Source organism: Lactuca sativa, chromosome 2, assembly GCF_002870075.4.
Source record: "Lactuca sativa cultivar Salinas chromosome 2, Lsat_Salinas_v11, whole genome shotgun sequence".
NCBI classification, from domain to species: Eukaryota; Viridiplantae; Streptophyta; class Magnoliopsida; order Asterales; family Asteraceae; genus Lactuca; species Lactuca sativa.
Genome location: NC_056624.2, coordinates 200,588,155 through 200,610,047, shown reverse-complemented (window position 1 = coordinate 200,610,047; position 21,893 = coordinate 200,588,155). Strand labels below are relative to the sequence as shown.

The 21,893-nt window shown below is 38.5% G+C and overlaps 3 protein-coding genes across 3 annotated transcripts; 1 reads left to right on the top strand and 2 right to left on the bottom strand.

The window, feature by feature from the left end:
* The first annotated feature begins 4,064 nt into the window (after window positions 1-4,064).
* Window positions 4,065-4,580, top strand: LOC111916440 (cucumber peeling cupredoxin). Its single transcript, XM_023912119.1, has one exon. The coding sequence runs from the start codon at window positions 4,065-4,067 to the stop codon at window positions 4,578-4,580; it is 516 nt and encodes a 171-aa protein (XP_023767887.1).
* Window positions 4,581-17,310: 12,730 nt separating this feature from the next.
* Window positions 17,311-18,278, bottom strand: LOC111916220 (RING-H2 finger protein ATL70). The gene has a single exon (XM_023911839.3). It carries the CDS (start codon window positions 17,902-17,904, stop codon window positions 17,413-17,415), a length of 492 nt encoding a protein of 163 aa, XP_023767607.1. The 5' UTR covers window positions 17,905-18,278; the 3' UTR covers window positions 17,311-17,412.
* Window positions 18,279-18,609: 331 nt separating this feature from the next.
* LOC111916438 (uncharacterized mitochondrial protein AtMg00810-like) lies at window positions 18,610-20,521 on the bottom strand. Its single transcript, XM_052769035.1, has 3 exons — window positions 20,410-20,521; window positions 19,040-19,956; window positions 18,610-18,720 (listed from the first exon to the last, which is right to left on the bottom strand). The coding sequence occupies exons 1-3, from the start codon at window positions 20,519-20,521 to the stop codon at window positions 18,610-18,612; spliced, it is 1,140 nt and encodes a 379-aa protein (XP_052624995.1).
* Window positions 20,522-21,893: the final 1,372 nt, after the last annotated feature.

The following is a 21,893-nucleotide window of genomic DNA, read 5'->3' as shown; positions in this document are numbered from 1 at the left end:
CTAATCAAATGTTATCATGTATTTTTTCCTGCATTTAATGTCATTATGTATTGGTTTTTTTGCCCCCAGAATCGTTGATTTAATAAAAATTATGAAAAAAATGTTATTACCGGCGACACTACTACCGGCGATACTATTACCAGCGACAAAGGGAATTACTGACGCCTGTATCATTAGCGGCGACACAAACTATTACCGGCGACAAGAATGACATATGGTATTACTGACGACATTTTGAGCAATAACAACGACAGACTAGTATTGGCAACTTTTTACCGGCGACATGTCGCCGCTATTACTTTTACCATTACTCTGTCAGCCTTTACTGGCGACTAATGTCAGCCAGCCACAGTTACACAGTTACAACTCTCGAAAGAAAAACAATATTTTTTTGACAAAATTGCAAAAATGGTCCCTGTGGTATGCATTTTTTTGGGGTTTTAGTCCAAGCATCGAATTTTTTGGATTGGTGGTCCTTTTGAGCTAGTTTACATGCAGTTTTACTCCCTGTCCAAACTAAAAAGTCTATTATACCCTTAATGAATTTAATTTTTTTTTTTACTTTTTAAAATTATTATTATTATTAAATATAAAACCGGGTCCACCTCTCTCTCTCTCATCGTCTTCTTCCTCAACAAACCCACACAATTTCACATAGATACACATTGTAATTACACACACTAAATGATATAAATGATATGCTTAGATTTGGAATTGAAAAATGATTTCATGCTCTCGATTCTTGTGCTCTTCTATCTTCAACCTTTATTTCAAGAACAAACCCATATTAGATCTTCATCATGTTCATCAAAACAGGTCCGAACTTCATATTGTTAGAGTTGTTCCAGTTGCAGAACCTCATCAGTGCTCTAATCTCGTCCCCTCCAGCTCTAGTTTTTTATCCAAAGATGGAGGCAATCACAATTTTTTCTGATTAAGAAAGAGGGAGGGGCAGTGACCGGAGGAAGGAGCGATTTCTGATTCACACACATATACCTTCTTGAAACCATTTCAGATGCATACACACATATCTCTTAATTCCTCGGACCACTTACTGCTCATGGTGGTTATGAGCATTTAGCGGACTCATCTCTCAATTTGCCATAGTTGGATGCAAAAAGTTTCATATCTGGTTTCTAATTTGCAAAAAGCCTGAGATAGTTTTTTTATAACCCCAAATCCAACCAAAAATCGGTGATGGTGACACCCCCTCCTTCCACCAATAACCCCTTTCTCCGACGAATGCAGATTTAGAACCCTTAATCTCAATTTCCCTTTTGATCTGGAATATTATTCTTCATCAGTGAGTTGCCAATACACCAAACCATGGATCTTCATGTTTATTGATGTGTGTGATTTTGTTCAAGAAGCAAATTTGAAACCCAGATTAGGATACAATCAATTTACCCTGTTTGGAGATGGTTTGGAAACACTTGATTTTGAGATTATTGGTAAACAACAGATAGGTCTAGAAATATCCAGCAAGTTAATAATCTTCCTGCTCACTCATGATTCTTATTTTCTTATGGTTTTGATCGGATTTAGAGAGGTTTGAATTGGGCAAAGCAGACAAGGAAATGGGTTTAGTATGGGTAAAAGAAATATCTTTATCCATTAATTTTCTTCATCGTTTGTGTAAATTTTTTGGTTTTTTGGTTGGTGCTGTAGATTCTCATATCGATTTTGAGGGTATGAACACATAAGTTTGAGGTTTTTGGGTTTAATTTTGAAGTTTCTCAGAGCCTGCACAAAAATGGTTTTTTATGTTTATGGAACTATGTTTGATTAAGAACATCTGAACATATGATTTTGAGCTTCCTGGGTCCGATTTTGAAGTTGTGCAAGTATGTTTTAGGAGAGAGAGAGAGAGAGAGGCCCAAATTAGTTATTTATTTTATTTTTCCTTTGAATTAAATAGAAAAAATATAAAAAGTATATTAGAAAGGGTATTTTAGTCTTTTCGGTTTTCCGAGGGACCAAAATTACAGACAAACATGGTCAAAAGGACCATCAATCCAAAAAAATTGAGGTTTGGACTAGAACCCCAAAAAAATGCATACCTCAAGGACCATTTTTGCAATTTTGTCTATTTTTTTTTGTTGGACTTCTAACAACAAAATACTAACAATATAATAACAAGATTACTTTTACAGTTTAGTCGTGAATTGGTTCCGACGAAAATTAGATAGGTGAATAGGAATGTAGATATAAACGTCAATTATGAAAAAAAAAAAAAGACAAAATTGCAAAAATGGTCCCTGTGGTATGCATTTTTTTGGGGTTTTAGTCCAAACCTTGACTTTTTTGGCTTCATGGTCCTTTTGAACTAGTTTCCTTGTGTTTTTGGTCCCTCTGAATAGTGTAATGACTGTAATACCCTTGGGGTATTTATTTTCCATTTTTCTTTCATTTCTTTTTAAATCTAATACTAATTTGTTTATTTTAATAATTAATAAAATAAGAAGAGGCCCACCCTCTCTCTCTCTCTCTCTCTCTCTCTCTCTCCTTAAGAACACAATTCCTCTTTTTGTGATCGTAACAAGAAAGAATCACAATTTTAAAGAAAAAACCCTAAACCACTTTCGACCACCATTAACAAACTGCTTCTGGAAAACATTGAATCGCCGCTCAGCTTCAGCCTCCTACACCATAGCACGTTCGATCCTACCCCCACACATTGTATCATTACAAGCTCACCATCAACGGGTTCATCAAGGATTTGGATCTTGGTTGGCTGATTTCAGGGACAAAAACCTCAAGGATTTGGAGCTCCAAAGGGTGGTTACATCAATAACGAGTGAAATCAGTTTATGTAAACAAGTTAAAGATCTATATGTATGCTTTACTTTTTCCGTGAATTTTTGTTGGTTTGGAGTAAAAGGCTACAAAAACCATCTGATTTCCCCTTTGATTTTGGGTTTCGGGTCTGAATGAGAAGAGTACAGGGGGTCAGAGATAAAGAGGTGGGGTTTGAAGATTTCAAACGATGACCTTTCCTCCTCCGACTTAGTCTCTGTCAGAATGAGAAAAAACAATTGTAACCCCACCTTCTCTTCTTCTTCTTCTTCTTCTACCTGACACACTCTTTGATCTCCACCATTTGACAAGGAGGATCGGGGACCAGATGACGATGATGAAGAATTAAACCCAAATCATTAGTGGGTGTATTGTTGTCTGTAAATTCTTAAAGAAGGAAGTGAGAACAATTAGAGTGTTCTCTGATGTTTTTGAGAACGTATTGACAGAAGTTTGGGAGAGTCTTGACTGGAAAAAAAAATTGTTACTGGAGTCAATGGCCGGAAATGAAGAAGAAGAAGAAGGAAGTGGGAGGAGTGAATTTTTTCTGCTTTTTTTTCTTCTGCAAGTGATGTGATGAAGATGACATGGAGGAGGTTGGTTTTGTGTGTGTGTGTGTGTGTGTTTGGGTGTGTAGTTGATGCCCACCAAGTGTTTGATCTTTTGTCTGAATGATCTTTTGATGCTACATGTAGTTCTTCGTTGTGTTCATTGATTTTTAGTAATTTTGCTTCACAAATGTTTGTTTAAGCCATCAATTTGGCATTTAAATTTCTTGAAGCAATCTTAAATTCCCTAAATCAAAACTGGGTGGTGATGCCGTGAGAATGGCTTCCGAGAGAGAGAGAGAGAGAGAGAGAGAGAGAGAGAGAGAGAGAGAGAGAGAGAGAGAGAGAGAGAGAGAGAGAGGCCCAAATTAATTATTTATTTTCTTTTTCATTTAAATTAAATAAAAAAAAATAAAAAAATATATATAAGAAGCGCATTACAGTCATTTCAATTTTACGAGGGACCAAATTTACGTACAAACATGATCGAAAGGACCACGAAGCCAAAAAAATCGGGGTTTGGACTAAAACCCCAAAAAAATGCATACCACAAGGACATTTTTGCAGTTTTGTCAAAAAAAAAAAAAAAAAGCCATTAAAAACCTTACATTTTCCAAGGAAAACTGTAATTTATTTGCAGTAACCGTCATACCATTACGTCGTTTCTTACAACTGCATACATACACTCTCTCCTCCCCTGGATCCGGTGGCCGTTGGGCAATGGGGGCGCACGGCGACTATTGGTTTTCAAAAGCAACGGCAGTAATTCCACAAGCTTTAATAATTATACTACTCTTTACTGCATCCGCCGGTGGCGTGAAACACATTGTGGGAGGCTCCATCTGGTCGATCCCTCCGAGCGTTCACTTCTACAACAACTGGTCGACTTCTCAAACCTTCGTTCCCGGCGACGTTCTCTGTACGTTCTACCTAATAATCTCCCTTCAAAAGCTTCTTCGTTTTCGTTACTTTGAACTAAAAAAACATGCAGATTTCGATTTTGAATCAGAAATGTACAATGTGCACCAAGTGCTTTCGGATGATTACAGTCATTGTGAATCCACCCTTTCGCCAGTAAACGCTTACGAAGAAGGGCCGGCTTTGGTAACATTACCATATACCGGTGAATATATGTTCTTATGCCCCATGTTGAACTACTGTTCCCAGGGAATGAAAATGATGATATTTGTCAGAATGCCCGCCGCTTCTACTCCACCGGTTAGGGTACTGCCTTGATGTTCTCCCGCGACCATTATATATACTCGATGCAAGTGTCATCCGGCAAGTATACGGACCGGGTGTCCTAAGTCTTTACCCACGGGGTATATGATTATCTTATTTGATGTCTTAAACTTCAAAAGATCTTAATTTGCATGTAGTTTTTGTATTCGTGTTTAATTTTTTATGATGATTATGTTGTTAATTAGTTCAAAAAAGTTTTACATTTTATTAGTATATGTGAAGCCTCATCTCCATTCTCCAAAGAGTGTGCTGCATGAACGGATATATAACACGTTGATCTTAGACTTGAATTGTCTGGAAAGCCGAAACTAGACTCTCTAGATTGTTTTGTGTAAATGTTTAATCACGAATAAACTCAATTAACAATGTAGCGATTTGAGTTTTTGATCATACTAATCGTCTAATGCTTACTAAAGTTAATCAGTGGTAGTTTTGTTTGCAAAATGTTTCTAAATGAATTGAACCGGTCGAATATGGGATCTTCAAGAAACTATACTCTCTATTCTTTCATCGGTTATAACTTGTTAGATTCTGTTATACTTGTTATTTTTTCAAGGGTACTTCAGTAATTTAACTTTGAGTTAGTTATGTTGTTCATTAGAATAGCTGCTTGTTAATCGGTGTATATAATCATCTTTGTAATAGTTTCTGAAAATTCATGAGAAAAATCAATTCTTCTCTCTTCATTCATCGATCCTCATTCATCAAAATTAACATGATATCAGATTGATTCGATCTTCATCTTCCGCACATCTTACTGTTCATCTTCGTTTCTTCATCTCTTCATTTTCTTCTCTGTAAACAATCATGTCTACATCAACTTCGATTGATCCAACTGTAATTCCTGTCTCAAGTCCATATTATCTTGGATCTTTTGACACTCCGAGTTCAATTGTTGTCACCAATCTCTTTAATGGAGTTGGATTCAATGCTTGGAAACGTGCTATGACAATTGCTTTATCTGCAAAACACAAATTAGGTTTTGTCGATGGCTCAAGTGTTCAACCAGATACATCTTCTCCTAATTACTCAAATTGGTATCGTGCCAATTCCATGGGCATCAGTTGGTTATTGAACTCACTTCACACGAATATTGTTGATAGTGTTTTTTTCTTCCAATTGCAACTCAAATTTGGAATGAACTGAATCAGCGCTATGGACAATCCAATGGAGCCCTCATTTACCAAATTCAACAAAAGCTATATTCAATTTCACAAGGATCAGATGAGTTTTCTACTTATTATACTAAACTCATGAAAATTTGGGATGAATTGCGTGTGGTTCAAGATTTTCCTTCGTGTTCTTGCAATGCTACTGCTGCTCTTAACAAATTTCTTGAAGCTCAGAAGTTAATTCAACTTCTTATGGGGCTTAACGATTCCTACAAGATAATCAGAGGCCAGATCCTTATGATGAAACCTCTTCCCACTCTATCTACTGCATATGCTTTGATTCTTCAAGAAGAACAACAAAGAGAGATTAATTTTGTTCATGTGTTTAACTCTAAAGCCATTGCCATGAATGTTTCACAAAAATCATAATCTGCAAACATCAAAAAAGTTTCTCACATGTACACACTACAAGAAATATGGTCACACTAAGTCTCAATGTTATAGACTCATTGGATTCCCATCAAATTTCAAATTCACAAAGGGAAGAAAAGAAGAATCCTCATCTGTTTTTCATAACGTAACCAATACCTCCAATATGAGTTTTTCTCCAGAACAATATCAACAGTTACTTCAATTGCTGAACAATACCAATCTCAATTGTAACATCCGGATTTCCAAGTACATTATTTATTCATTTATTTTGGAGATTTTTGAGGGACTCGGCGAGTTGACGCTTAGACTCGTTGAGTAGGATCGTGAATTCTATCTGGGTTAATGATCGGACTCGGCGAGTCGACTAGTGGACTCGGCGAGTCCGTGCTGTTTAATGAAACCCTAATCCCCGGGGTTTGGGACCTATTTAAAGGGGCTTATAGACACCATTTGCGGCTACCAGACCCCTGAGCGAAACCCTAAGAGATCTAGAGCGTTTGTGAGGAAGAAGAGGCCATTTTTGATCCTTGTGTGGGTGTTTTTGCAAGAAGAAGGTGACCAAGGCAAGAGGGAGCTAATGAGGGTGCTATTATGTGGATTTCAAAGCCTAAGGACTTCATATTGAGGTATATATTCGATCCTTCTTCAGTTTTGGGTGTTAATCCTTGAGAGTTAGGGTTTCTCGCCCATTTAGAGTGTGGATGATGGTGTAATTGGTCCCTTCTTGTGTTGAGGCTTCGGATCTGGATCCAAAGAGGTCCAGAGATCTTAACTCCTTGATCTTTATGGGTGACATTGGGTGATATGAGCTTAGGGTGACATATTGAGGCCATTTCTTCAAATAGAGCCATTGGGTCTTTACATGGGCATCAAGATCCAGACTTTACATGTTTATATTGCTTAAGGAGGCCAGATCTATGGGTTAGAGGAACGGATCTGACCTCAGGAGGTCATTTGAGTTTGAGCATGGCATGAACTCGTCGAGTCCCAAGAATAGACTCGACGAGTAGGGTTAGGGTTTCCTGTAGTTCATTCAGTGAGTAACTTGCCGACTTGGGGGAAAGACTTGGCGAGTTAGAGGGAAATAGAGGACTGGAGTTCAAGGCGGAACTCGCCGAGTTCATAATGGGACTCGGCGAGTTGAGTCGGGGTGGCCCCGCGATTCATGCCAGGTGTAACCCGTCGAGTAGGGGAAAGACTCGACGTGTCATGCGAGAGTAGAGGGATAGTGGACACATGTAGACTCGCCGAGTCGCCCAAGTGCACTCAGCGAGTCGGGTCAAAGTTTGACCGTTGACTTTGAGGGTTTGGTCAACAATGGGGTCTTTGTGATAAGAGAGGGGTAAAATGGTCTTTTACCCTTCTGAGGGTGTCAAGAGAGGGTTGAGTCTAGTCTCGAGAGTTATATTTATGAGAGTATTTACTTTATGTGATTAGGCGGAGGCTAGACCATATTTCTACCGAGTCAGAGATTTACCGAGACATCTGAGGTGAGTCTTCTCACTATATTTTACCTAGAGTGGTAACAGAGTTACGTGCTAGTGTACTGTTGAGTTATGTGCCGGTGTATTTGTATGCTATTTATGTGTTATTGTGATATGTGATATGCATGATTTAGAGTTTCCAGAGATAGGACCTATGGGTCCATAGAGTTAGGGCTAGAGGGCCCACAGAGAGTTGGGACTAGAGGGTCCCAGTGAGACACACTGACCACAGGGTCAGCAGAGTTATAGCCTTGAGTGACTAATATGTGTTCGAGTGGTATTTTGGGGAACTCACTAAACTTTTATGCTTACAGTCTTATGTGTTATGTGTTTCAGGTACTAGTGATGATCGCGGGAAGGCGTCGGCATGATCTGTACACACACCCGCGGAGTTTATTATGATTTGATCTTGGGATTTGTAATTAGATAATGTTGATACATGGTAATGAGATAATGTTGATACATTGTTTTATGGTGTTACATCAATATCATCTCTTCTTCTTCTCAAGTGAATTCCACCATTTAAGAAGGCGCTCTTGATTCTAATGGTAATTCTTTTTCATTTAAACATTTTTGTGCAAATGTTTATAATTCATCTCACCTTCTTCAGCAACATACATCTTGGATTATCGATTCTAGAGCCACTGATCATATTTGTTCTAATCCAAAATTTTTTGTCTCACTTACTAAACTTCTTCAGCCTCATTCTCTTGGTCTTCCTAATGGCATTGACACTTCTGTCAATTAAATTGGTGATGTGGAAATTCATGACTCTATTATACTTCATGGGGTATTATATGTTCCTCAGTTTAAGTATAATCTTCTTTCTATACCAAAACGCACATCACATTTGAAAACATATGCAATTTTCACTGATGAAAATTGTCTCATACAGGACCCTTCATTGAAGAGTAATTTTGCTTTTGGAATGAAACGACCCAAAATATGACCCAAAATTTTTGTTTTAATATTACTAAAAATCACATCATCGAATGTCACATATAATAGAAACCATGAAATGAGTAACTCAAAAGTCATAGTAACTGTGTCAAAACAAACTGTATCAATCATATCAAAAGATCTGAGTAAAACTCGCAGGATAAAACTGAAGTTGTGGTGTGTGTGATGCCATCAACCCGAGCTCTTCCCTTTGCTAGCGAAAGTACCTAAAACCAAGACAGAAACTATAAGCACAAAGCATAGAGAGCTCCCCCAAACTACCACATACCATGCAATAACATATAAACAACTATTGGGCCTTGCCCACTGCATCGGACCGAAGTCCAGAAACTACATCGGACCGAAGTCCGGAACTGACTGGGACCCCGTCCCCTGCATCGGACCGAAGTTCGGAACTGACTGAACATAGCATAGCATATACATACCAACTAACATGAATACATATATTGCATACTGCATCGGACCAGGGTTTGGAACACATAACACAAAACATGCTTGAATCACAAAGACATCAGGCACTCTAACTACTGCATCAGACCGAGGTTCGGAACTACTGCTAACTAAACGGGCCGGCATTGTGGCCATAGACCCGTTCCTACTGGAAGGAAAACTCACCTCGTAACGCTGGCTGCTGAGATACTGACTCTAAAACTGGCTGACTGCTGCTCCGGAACTCACCGGCTATAAATCCCAAAAACACTAGATCGGGTACTGATAACTATCCTCAGGGGTAAAATAATTGTTTTACCCCTGGTCAAAGTTAACTTCCTGGTCAAAGTCAACTTTCAGTTGACCGTACTTGTCGAGTAAGGGCGTAGGCTCGCCGAGTCCCTCCATCACTAGATCTGAACTCTAACTCACCGAGTCCATTCCCAGTCACTGATTCACCCTAAACTCCCAAATCGGGGAAAAACCGGGGACTCACGATTCAACTCGCCGAGTCTGAAGAGCAACTCGCCGAGTCCCAAGCATGCCATTACTATACAATTGATTTTTCTCGATTCCATAGCATCCAATTCATAGATCTGGGTTCCTAGGACTGATTTCATACGTAAACTTTCTAACTTTACGTTCATGCATGCTCATAATAAGCTAAAATGCCTAATAAGGAGCTAAAAGAGGAGATCTAGGTTTGGAATGGGTGTTTTAGCTCAATAAAGGTGGCAACCTTGAGCTTAGGGAGTCCTGAAATGCTTAGATCTGAAACCCATTCATCTTAACTACCCATAAATCGACCTTAAAGTCTAGAAAAGGCTCAAAAACAACACTAGCAAGATTTTAAGGAGATCTACATGATGACAATCAAAGATTCGAGCTTTACACCTTAATGGAAGCTGGAATGACACAATAAACTCATATCTTCTTTGCTTCTCTTGAGAACCCCTCTTCTCTTTTCTTCTTCTAACTTCAAAATGCACCAAAATCCCCCACAAAATGAGAAATACTCCAAATATACTTAAAGGGAGGCTAGGGTTTAGTAAGGGACATTCTGAGGGTGATGGAGGTTGGTTTGAGGCGCATAATGATGTTTAAATAGGGTGCAAACCCTTGAAATTAGAGTTTCATCCAGACTGGCAGACTCGCCGAGTCCAAGAATATGGACTCATCGAGTAGCCAACTTAAAACGCGTGCAGAACCCGTCTCTACTCAATGAGTTGGGCTACAGACTCATCGAGTACCCCTCTAGAATTGAAACTTACTTTATTTAAATCACATACCAGAACTGGGGCGTTACATGGAATCCTTGGAAAAAGAGTTAATGACCTATATGTTTTTGATCATCATCAAATCAAGTACTCATTAGCTTACTCTATTTTTGTTCTTCCAAGTTCTTTGTCTTGTCAAACTTCTGTATTCTGTCTTTCTTCTTCTGATCAAATAATGTTGTGACACAATAGATTAGGACATGTTCCTGTTGTCAAACTCAATGAACTTTCTCTTGTTTCTTCTAAATGTAATGATTTGAATGTTGAATCCTGTATTGTTTGTTCAAAAGCTAAACAGCAAAAGTTACCATTTCCACATAGTGAATCCATGTCAAAACATTCTTTTGATTTAATTCATGTGGATGTATGGGGTCCCTATAAACATGTTACACATGATGGTTATAAATACTTTATAACCATTGTAAATCATCATAGTCGACATGCGTGGATCCATTTTTTATCCCATATAAATTATGTTTTCACTCTTCTTAAAGCTTTTGTTAAAATGGTGAAAACTCAGTTCAACAAAGTGGTCAAAGTTATTCGAACTGATAATGCAATGGAATTGGGATCAAGCACAGAAGGAGTCTCAATTTTTCAAGATAATGGAATATTACATCAAAAGTCAACACCCTATAATCCTCAACATAATGGGGTTGTTGAAAGAAAACATCAGCATATTTTACCCACTGCTAGAGCTCTTTACTTTAAATCTGGAATTGGCATTGCTTATTGGGGAGAATGTGTAAAGACTGCCACTCATTTGATTAACCGCATGCCCTCTAAAGTCTTAAGGGGTATCAGTCCTTTTCAAGCATTATACAAAGAAGAACCCAATTTAACTTCCTTAAGGAGTTTTGGATGTTTATGTTATGTTTCATCCATCACAAGATCTAGAGACAAGTTTATGCCTCAAGCACATCCTTGTGTTTTCATTGGTTATCCACATGGACAGAAGGCTTATCGAGTATTGGATTTAGTAACCAAACCCATTTTAGTCTCAAGAGATGTTAAATTTTATGAGACCATTTTTCCATTACACTTTTCCAATTCTTCTTTAGTTTTACCATCCATAGACTCTTATCTTCCAGCATCTTTTGATGACATTCCAATTCATAATTCCAATTCTACCCCTGATGAAATTATTCTGAATAGTCCAACTGATTCACAGTCATCTGCTCCTTTTGCTCCATTATTAAGAATAACAACTAGAATTACTCGACCTCCTGTTCACCTAATGGATTACATTTGCAACAATACTATCTCAGATAGTATTTGCTCTCACACAATAACCAATTTGTGTATTATATTGCCTTCTTCCCATGCTTCAAGCTATTCTATGAATGTTAATTCATCTTTTCACCTTTCTCATGAATTCGAACCTGTCTTTTATCATGAAGCTAAAGGCAAAGCACAATGGGAAGAAGCTATGCAGAAAGAATTAAAAGCTTTGCATGATAACCAAACTTGGGATGTGGTCAAATTGCCTAAAGGAAAACGACCCATTTCTTGTAGGTGTGTATTCAAAATCAAATATCGGGCAGATGGTAGTGTTGAAAGACATAAAGCACGGTTAGTAGCCAAAGGCTTTACTCACCGGTTATCAAATTCACCACCGTACGATGTATGGTCGCTTTAGCCGTAAAAAGAGGATGGCATGTTCATCAGTTTGATGTTAACAATGATTTTTTTCACGGTGATTTACATGAGGAAGTATATATGCGTGTTCCACCTGGTTATTCTATTTCATCTCCTTCTTTGGTTTGCAAACTCAAAATGTAACATCCCAAAAATCCATGACCAAAAATTTCGTTTTAAAACCATTAATAAACCATGATCAAGTCATAGATAAATCCTTATATGAAATCAAGTATCATTTCAAACATATTTATTTTATCAAAGTAAACATCCTAGGCAAAAACTTCTTGGTGTGTGCCATGCGATCATACCGAGCTCTTCTCTCTGCTACCGGAAGTACCTGAAACCAAAACTGAAAACCGTAAGCACGAAGCTTAGTGAGTTCCCCAACCGACCACATACCATATGCATAACCACATACTGGGCCCCCTCCCGCTGCATCGGGACTTGCCCGACATCAGGCCCCGCTTGGCATCGAGCCCTGCTCGTTATACATATATGTATCTCTTAGGTCCCGCCTGCCTCCAGGCCTCACCCGCTACCCACATGCATACAATCAAATAGCATACTAATAAATAAACACTCTCTAACTGTTCCCTGATCTAAGGCATTGCCCCTGTCCTGCTATTGAAGCGATGGAACCCCGTCCATACTCATATTAGTAGTGAGATACGGGTCCCCGCCCACAGTCACTCCCTTCCTATCATGGGCCTTGCCCCTACTATGCTAATGTTGAGATATAGAACCTCATTCATACTCAGCTAGTGATGAGATACGAGACCTCGCCCACACTCACCTCCCTACCAGGCACATACAAATATCACAGAGACAACATGTATAATCTAACATACAACATAAGAATCTTCCTCAGGATTGCCCCGTCATTGGACCCCCGGCCCAGAGACATACTATCATCTAACATACTTTGGGCTTACCCCGACAACGGACCCCAGTCCTAAACCTATCATAACTACTCATGCAAGATTCACAAAGACCACTAGCATTCTAACCTTCCTCGGGCCTCGCCCGACATCAGGTCGAAACCCAAAACATAAACAATAAGTGCCTAGGGCTAACCCTCGGGTCTTCCTACTATACATAAACATAAACATAATGGGCCAGAATTGGTGCCTTAGACCCATAAAACAGTGAGGAGACTCACCTTGCACTACTGAAGACTAGCTGAACACTTCTGACTGCTATCGGGCGACTCTTGAACTGCTGATCCTTCGGCTCCCCAAACTATTAATACCCAAAATAACAATTAGGCCACAGTACCCTCAAAAGTCAAATCAGGTCAAATTCAACATCCAGTTGACTTGACTCGCTGAGTTGGTCCACCAACTCGTCGAGTCCCTATTCTTTTAAAATGATACAACCCCCGACTCTACTCGTTGAGTCTAGCAAGAGCTCGACGAGTTCACCTTCAACCATAACATCAGGACCATCTTCAACCGACTCGCCAAGTTCATCCTTGAACTCGTCGAGTTCATCTTCATCATACGAAGTCGTCCAGTCTATGACTCGTCGAGTTTTATGAACAACTCGTCGAGTCCGTCTTCATGGATTAGGAGATTGCCTCGGACTCACCGAGTTCATCCTTGAACTCGTCGAGTGTGATGATCTTCAAGTCCACTATGAACCCAGACTGGATGAGTTCCTAACCAATTCAACTCATACCTGCTAGCAGAAGGGTTTTGGGCAAGGAAACGGCCTGACTCGCCAAGTCCTATAAGTGAATCACTGAGTCACTCTATGTCCACATCTATTCATACGATTTCAATCGAGCACAAAGCATCCAGGACCCAGATCTAACCTTCTAGGGTCGAAATAACACGCAAAGCTACTGTTTTTACATCCATGCATGGCCCTTTTTGCTCAAAAGGCCATAAAAACCTCTTAAACTTTGCATGGGGAGTTCTAATGGCATAAAGCTTCCACCTTTATGCCTTAACTATCCACAATACTCTTAGATCTGAAAGGATCTTGCTTGGGGACGTCCAAATCCCACAAGCACCCATTCATGGACCAAAATCTTCATAAAAGGGACAATAAAGAGATCTATTAAATCAAAATCCAAGATAAAGACTTGATTACCAAGAAATACAACTACTGGAGTGTATCTTCTGGATCTACGTCTTCCTTCTTGAACCTCCAACTTCCTTCTTCTCCTTCTTCCTCTTCAAGAGTACACAAATCACACAAAGGTGGCTCAAACACTCACAAGGTGCACTAGGTTTTCGTGGGTGAGGGTTTGGGGTCTAGAGGCTAAAGATGAGGCTGAGGGAATGAGAATATGATGCTTAAATGGGGCACCAAGTCCCGAAATTAGGGTTTCCCAACCCAGGCCAGACTCGCCGAGTCAGTCCCCCGACTCGCTGAGTCGGCCACTTAATTCGCGACACAGAATTCGCTCCTACTCGTCGAGTTCCTCCTTAGACTCGACGACTAGACCTCTTTGACTTAAGGTTTTTCCTTTCCTTTCTTGACCTTCTAAATTCGGGGTGTTACACAAAAAAAATCCCTATACAGATTAAAACAAGCATCAAGACAGTGGTATGATAAGCTTTCATCTGCTCTTATTCTCAAGCGATATTATAGATCTTCAAATGATTACTCTTTGTTCATTAAGTAGACTTCATAATATTGTCATTGTTGCCATTTATGTTGATGACATCTTAGTCACATGAAATAATGAAACATAAATTACATCTTTAAAGCAATCTCTTCATGAACAGTTTCAAATTAAAGATTTGGGATATATTAATTATTTTATGGGACTAGAATTTAACAACATTGATCAAGGGATGGTCGTTCATCAACAAAAATATATCAAGGAATTGTTGTCTGCTTATTCCATGGAAGATTAACCTATTGCTACTACTCCTTTACCATCTAAAACTCTTTTATTACCTTTAATGGATGATGTTTTACCAGATCCTACAAGTTACCGACAACTCATTGGAAAATTGAATTTTTTGCTTCATACTCGACCTGACTTAGCATACACAGTTCAAAATTTAAGTCAGTTTAATCAAACTCCTTGTCATGCTCATTATAAAGTTGCACTTCATGTGTTGAGATATCTTAAAGGCACAATATTTTAAGGGTTATTCTTCAATAACAATCCTACTTTCAATATTGAATCTTTTTGTGATTTAGATTGGGCTTCATGTCCTATAACTAGACGAAGTGTGATTGGCTTCTTTGTTATGTTTGGAAATACACCAATATCTTGGAAATCAAAAAGCAAGTGACAGTGTCTTTATCATCTGCAGAAGCAGAATACCGATCAATGAGAAGAGTGTGTGCTGAATTGGCTTGGCTTAGTCGACTCCTATCTGAATTTCAAGTTGACAATATTACCCCTATACCGCTTAAATGTGATAATCAAGCTGCGATTTACATTGCTAACAATCCTGTTTATCATGAACGCACCAAACATATTGAATTGGATTTTCACTTTGTCTGGGAAAAACTTCAAGCTGGATTGATTTCACTATTTCATGTCAACACTAAACAACAATTAGGAGATGTGTTCACCAAATCATTATATGGACCACAACATCAAGATGCTACTTGCAAGCTTGGACTCCTTTCACATCCTCCAGCTTGAGGGGGGTGTTAGATTCTGTTATAGCTGTTATTTGTTCGAGGCTACTTCAGTAATTTAACATTAAGTTAGTTATTTTGTTCATTAGAATAGCTTCTTGTTAATCAGCTGTATATAATCATATTTGTAATAGTTTCTGAAAATTAATGAGAAAAATCAATTCTTCTCTCTTCATTCATGGATCCTCATTCATCAAAGTTAACATAACTAGGAGAGTAGGAGATGGAATGAGGTTCAATTGTATTTGTTACTTAGTTTCTACATAAACAAATTATATGTACCCCATTTTTCACATCAAAATTCTTATGTAAATAATTTTTAAATTATAATCAAGTATTTTCACATATAGATGAACAAATCAAAACATGTTACAACCAGGGAAAAAAAGTTATTAATCAACAGAGTTCAAATAAAGCATCTCAATATAATGCAATAAATAATGTTATATCAAGTTTTATCTATTTTGGTAGTTGGTACGTTACTAATTATTATTCTAATTTCGTTTCTTTTTTGTGTATACACTATACATGTCGAAGTTTACTTTTGACATTAATTAATTTATTTACTTTTCAATCAATTAAAAATATTATCTCAAGTTTTATTAGAAGAACCTTATGAAAATTATATTTTTGTTTATTAAAGGAATATAACATTTTGATGAAAACTGCAAACCGTTCCTAGCTGTTGATGCCAATCTATATCTCAGCTAGGCGTTATAAGGGATTATGCCGAGAAACAACACGTTACTGTACGCACAAAATATACAATCAATTTAAAACTAATAAAAACAGAAACAAACGAAATAGAAATACTTGTTACAATGAATCAATTTACAAGAAACGTACTTGAAATCGAAATACTAACAAAATTGATATTGATAGAATTATGCGATTTTCAGTGTTCGATCTAAGACAGAAGTTTCCTTCCATGTATGTGGAAAACTTTTTTTTTTTCTTTTTAAGATAATATGAGTGTGTGTTCTCAAGGCCTTGAAATTTATAGATATTGTATCTTATATAAAGCCTTCTTGTGGAGGCTATCAACCACCTACCCAAATTAACTGATAAAAAACTGCAAGCAGTTAACTTCGTAAATAACATAATTTAACAATTCTAAATTAATTAGAAAGATAGTATTTATAACAAAATTATAAATAATTAAAAAAAAAAAAACTGTCAAGCTCCCATCGTCACCGTCTTCCTTGCAGCCACGTCACCGTCTTTCTTCCCCGTAGCCATTAATGATAATGAGGAGCTGTTACAGATGGCATCTAAATAAAACTCTAGTCTGGATCATTTTTGTATATTATTATTTCAGAAAGATCATATATTAAAAAAAAAAAAAGAAACACTCATTTTTATAGTTAAATCAGTAATCGGTAACAATAATATGCTTTATCCAATATATATACTTGGATTTGCATCTTGTTTTGTAAAACCTTTACCTATCTTTTGGGGAATTCTTACTGTAAATTACAAAACTGGCCCCAAAGAAGGTTAAAATGGTTCCTATTTTCTGAATAATAATTCAGACATTTGAAGAGATTCAATTGTTATACTGTTTAATGGCCGAGAAACGATGAGAGCATACAATTGAATTTTGCTTTTCGTTTCTCTCATTCTCTAATCTCACATGCTGTCTGGAAAACTTAAGTTAAGAAACATATTAATATATCTTAACAATAAGCTAAATGTTGCGCAATTTCAATTGCTTTTGGGCAAAACTAATAAATAAATAAATAAAATCCCACCGAATTAATATTAAAAAAAGAATCAGAAATTGAGTTTGGTCAAGTTGCTCATAGATTATAATCTTTTTGTTACATAAAAAATTGCTTGCTACTTGCGTATGTAAACAAATAAGTTTAAAATTTTAGTGAAGTCAAATCCGCTGGGTCGGGAATGGCGAGTTCCGGCACACCGGACAAGTAGGATGAACCCTTAACCACGTATCTACACAACTTACATGAAACAAGTGACTGCATTCCGGCAACAACCGGATGACATCCGCCGGTTTATAATCCGCCAAGCAAATAGAGCAGCCAGCAGAACCACAATTATCAGCATGGGTCGCCGTGTTAGTCTCGCCGTTGAGAAGCATCGCGACTTCAGAGTATAGAATTGTCGGGAAAGTCCCCAAGACATCATCATCAAGACCTCTACATTCGTCGTCGTCGTCGGAGTGGACGGTGTCATCGAGAGAGATGATGGGTAGTGATGATTGAGAGCGTATGCTGCGCCTATAAACGTAAGAACCATAAGAGAGAACGATTATGAGGAAGAAGACAGCGAAGAAGACTCCTAAGTTGGAGGTGAAGGCTCTTTCCGTATGTAGGGTGTCGCCGGTGGTGTACGATGGTTCTCCGGCGTCCATATTCTGTGCGTGAGTCGTGAGGAGGAGTTTATGCGGAAGTGAAATGCGAAGACGGTGCCTGCTACTATACCTTCGGATCTAAATCGTGAGGCATTGGCCGAAACGTCATCTTAAGGGCCAGTGGATCTTCCTTTTTAACATTTTCTATCCTGTCAACTTGATGAACAAGTAGCATCCAATTAATTATTTGGAAAAAACAAATTTCAGTTAATAATTATTTGAGTAGTGGGTTTGACTTGTCATCTATAAACTCATGTCATTGATAGGATATAGATCATTTGTCGTCTCTCATATCTAAGAAATCTTTGAGTTCTCATTTATTTTGTCGACTTGCTTGTATACGTTTGAATCTTAATTTTCACTTTCACGCAATTAATGGCTATTATATTGCATTGAATTCGTCGTTATTTACTAAAGTCAAACAACTTCTGACACACCGGACAAGTAGGATGAACCTTGAACCACGCATCTATTCAACTCAAATGAAATACGTGAGCATATTCCGGCATTAAACGGAGGACGTTCAACTGGTTATAATCCGCCAAGCAAATAGATCAACCGGAACTATACTTATTATTGGCACTGGTTCCAGAGTCGCTCTTGTGAGTCACCACGGCCTCCGAGTAGAGAATCGTCGGAAAAGTCGAAATGACGTAATCGCAAAGACCTTGAGAGGATCTTATAATATGGTAGTCGTCGGCGCCGTCACTGGTGGTGGTCGGTGGTGATAATCGAGAGTGTATCGTGTGGTTGCAGATGTAAGAAGTATAGCAGAGGGTGAATACGAAGAGGAGAGAGTGTTGGTTTTTCACAAACCTGTTATCAAGGGTATAGCAATGAAATAGTAACACAAAAGAAACAGAGCACCAAGAACTGCTTAAAGCTTATAGCTTTTGAAGCCTTTTATTCACTGAATTGCAGGAAAAAGTGATAATCACGACGTTCACACTAGCTATCTATTTAAACAAAGAAAAATGCTAAAATTTCTGCAACTACCCTTACTCAGCTTAAGACTCGGACTTCTACAGCCAACATGGCTTGAATTATTCAACATAAAATAAAAACATGACATTAAAACAATTAAATCTATTTCTGAATTATTCCATCATTCTCCTCCTTAATTCAGAAATCATACCTTCATCATTCCAAGGAGACTTCTCATCTCCTCAAACTTCAATCTTCCCAATGATTTGGTTAAGGCATCAGCCTTTTGCTTCTTGCTACAAACATGGATGACAGAAATATCCCCATTTTCAATGCATTCCCGGATGAAATGGAAACGAATATCTATATGTTTGCTTCTGCCATGGAAGATTGGGTTCTTCATCAAGTCAAGTGCTGATTTGTTATCAACTTTCAGCTCAACAAGTGGTATATTTTTCCCGGTTACTTCACTGAGTAGTCTCCTTAGCCGAATCCCTTGACAGGCTGCCATAGTGGCAGCCATAAATTCTGCTTCACAAGAGGAGAGAGCCACACACTTTTGCTTTTGTGATGCCCACGTGATCAGATTTTCATTCACAAAGAATGCCATGCCGCTAGTGCTCTTTCGATCATTAACATCATTTCCTAAGTCACTGTCTGTATACCCTTTTAGTGTGACTGGTCCCTCTCCTTTTGAGTACATCAAGCCAAAATCCAAGGTGCCTTTTATATACCTTAAAATACCTTTTACTGCCTGTAATTGATTCATAGTTGGCTTTTCCATGAAACGACTTACAATGCCCACAACAAAAGTTATATCCGGCCTGGTGTGAGTTAAATACCTCAGCCCACCAACTATGCTACGATACTCTGTTGGATTTACCAATTCAGATCCATCTTCTTTCTTGAGCTTGAGCTTGTGTTCCATGGGAGTCTTTGTAGGGTTGCAGTTTTGCATACCTGTTTTAACAAGCAGGTTCTTGGCATAGGACTCCTGCTTTAGTGTAATCCCACCTTCCTTCTGGTTCACTTCAATCCCTAAGTAGTGAGTTAGAAGTCCCAAATCACTCATCTCAAATTTAGTGTTCATCTCCTTCTTAAACTTCTGAACACTTTTAGGGCAGCTCCCTGTTACAATTAAATCATCTACATATACTCCTACAATTAGGGCCTGTTCATCATACCTCTTGGTATAGACAGAGTACTCATGAGCGCACCTCGTGAAACCAATGTTCTTTAGATGTCGATCCAGGCAAGCATTCCAAGCCCTAGGCGCTTGTTTGAGTCCATAAAGGGCTTTGGACAACCTTAAGACTTTGTTTGGCTCTTCTTTCTTCTCATAACCCGGTGGTTGCGATACGTAGACTTCTTCTTCCAGATTACCGTTCAGAAACACCGATTTGACATCCAAGTGATGTACATTCCACCCATCTGTACCTGCTAGGGCTAGAATTAACCTTACTGTTTCGATCCTACTGGAGCGAAAACTTCCTCGTAATCAATTCCATGCTTCTGGACATATCCCTTTGCTACGAGTCGGGCTTTGTGCTTCACTATCTTTCTACTTGGATCTCGTTTTACCTTGAAGACCCACTTTAGGCCGATCGCTTTTCGATTTCTTGGTAAATCGACCAACCTCCATGTGTTTTTCTTTTCTATTGCACGTAATTCCGCCTTCATAGCTTCTCGCCATTCTTGTTTCTGACTGGCTTCTTCATAAGAAGTTGGTTCTTCATCAATTCTGATCAATAGCAGTTCTTCTGGAGGTATATGGATCTCTTCGGTGGCTTCGTAGAGGTCAGTAAGTAGGCGATATCGCTTAGGAGCGCCACCACCCGTCGAGCTAGAGGCGATGCTCGACGTCGCTGATCGAGACGATGAATTGATTGTGATGGGTAGTGGGTGTGACTAGGGTATTTGTTGGTATCGGACTATCTGATGGGCTTACATGTGGTTGACCCGACCTGTTTGACTGCTGACTATTAGCCCAAGTTGAAAGTGATCCACTCTCTTGATCCGACCCAATCTCTTGACCTGGTGTGTCCGACGCCCATTCTTCCTCATCGTAAGGGACATCACCATCTAAATCAAATCCATCGACTGTAAAAGATACTCCAGGTGTCGCTTTGATCCTTTGACTTTTCTCCCACACCCAATTTCGTTCTTCTTCGAATACAACATCTCGATTCACGTAAACTTTCCCTGAATTTGGGTCCAGGAGCCTGTATGCTTTTGATCCTTTTTCAATTCCAAGATGAACCAGGCGGATGCTTCTATCTTCCAATTTCTTCAGGTGTCCCTTCACGATTTTCATATGAGCCACACATCCGAATACCTTGAGATGATCAATATGTGGTTTTCTCCCAGTCCACATTTCAAATGGAGTCGAGTCTTTCAGGGCCTTTGTTTGAACTCTGTTTAAAATATAAACATAGTGCGCTATAGCTTCACCCCATAGGACATCAGGCATTGACATGGTCTTCAAGTTGCATCTTACCATCTCCAACCCAGTCCGATTACGTCTCTCAACTACTCCATTTTGTTGTGGAGAGTATGGAGACGTGTATTGTCTTTGCAACCCAATTTCTTCACAATACTTCTTGAATTCGTTTGAGATAAATTCCCCTCCTCGATCGGTCCTGAATACTTTCACTTTTTCCCCTGTCTCAGTTTCTACTAGACTTCTAAAATTCTTGAACACCTGTAGAGCTTCATCTTTAGTCTTCATCAGGTGCACCCACATTACTCTGGTGAAGTCATCGACAATCATCATGAAATTGTTGGATTAGTGTCTAAGCCCATAACTATTTTGGTATGTACTTGACCCGATGGTGCATGCTCCTTTTGGGTTGCCTTCACCAAAGCAACTTGATTGGAGAAATAAATAAAGAGAGAGGTTATTATGATTTATTAATATGTTATAAGAATAATATATCAAAGGAGAAATCATATTTGTTTAATTAATATTGGTCAATAATTAATTAAGAATTAATTTTGTGATCAAATGTAATTAATTAAACTAGAGGGGCTGAATTGTAATTGTGTGATAGTTACAAAATATGGTA

What these genes read in the sequence shown, in the direction of transcription:
- LOC111916440 (XM_023912119.1), top strand. Translation starts at nt 4,065, where the DNA reads ATGGGGGCGCACGGCGACTATTGGTTTTCAAAAGCAACGGCAGTAATT.
- LOC111916220 (XM_023911839.3), bottom strand. Translation starts at nt 17,904, where the DNA reads ATGGACGCCGGAGAACCATCGTACACCACCGGCGACACCCTACATACG.
- LOC111916438 (XM_052769035.1), bottom strand. Translation starts at nt 20,521, where the DNA reads ATGGCGAGAAGCTATGAAGGCGGAATTACGTGCAATAGAAAAGAAAAA. An exon ending in GCCTAAAGTGGGTCTTCAAG is followed by an intron (nt 19,957 to 20,409) that starts GTAAAACGAGAT and finishes TAATTGTAACAG; the next exon opens with GGAGCTGCCCTAAAAGTGTT. An exon ending in GTCTCCTTGGAATGATGAAG is followed by an intron (nt 18,721 to 19,039) that starts GTATGATTTCTG and finishes CCTTGATAACAG; the next exon opens with GTTTGTGAAAAACCAACACT.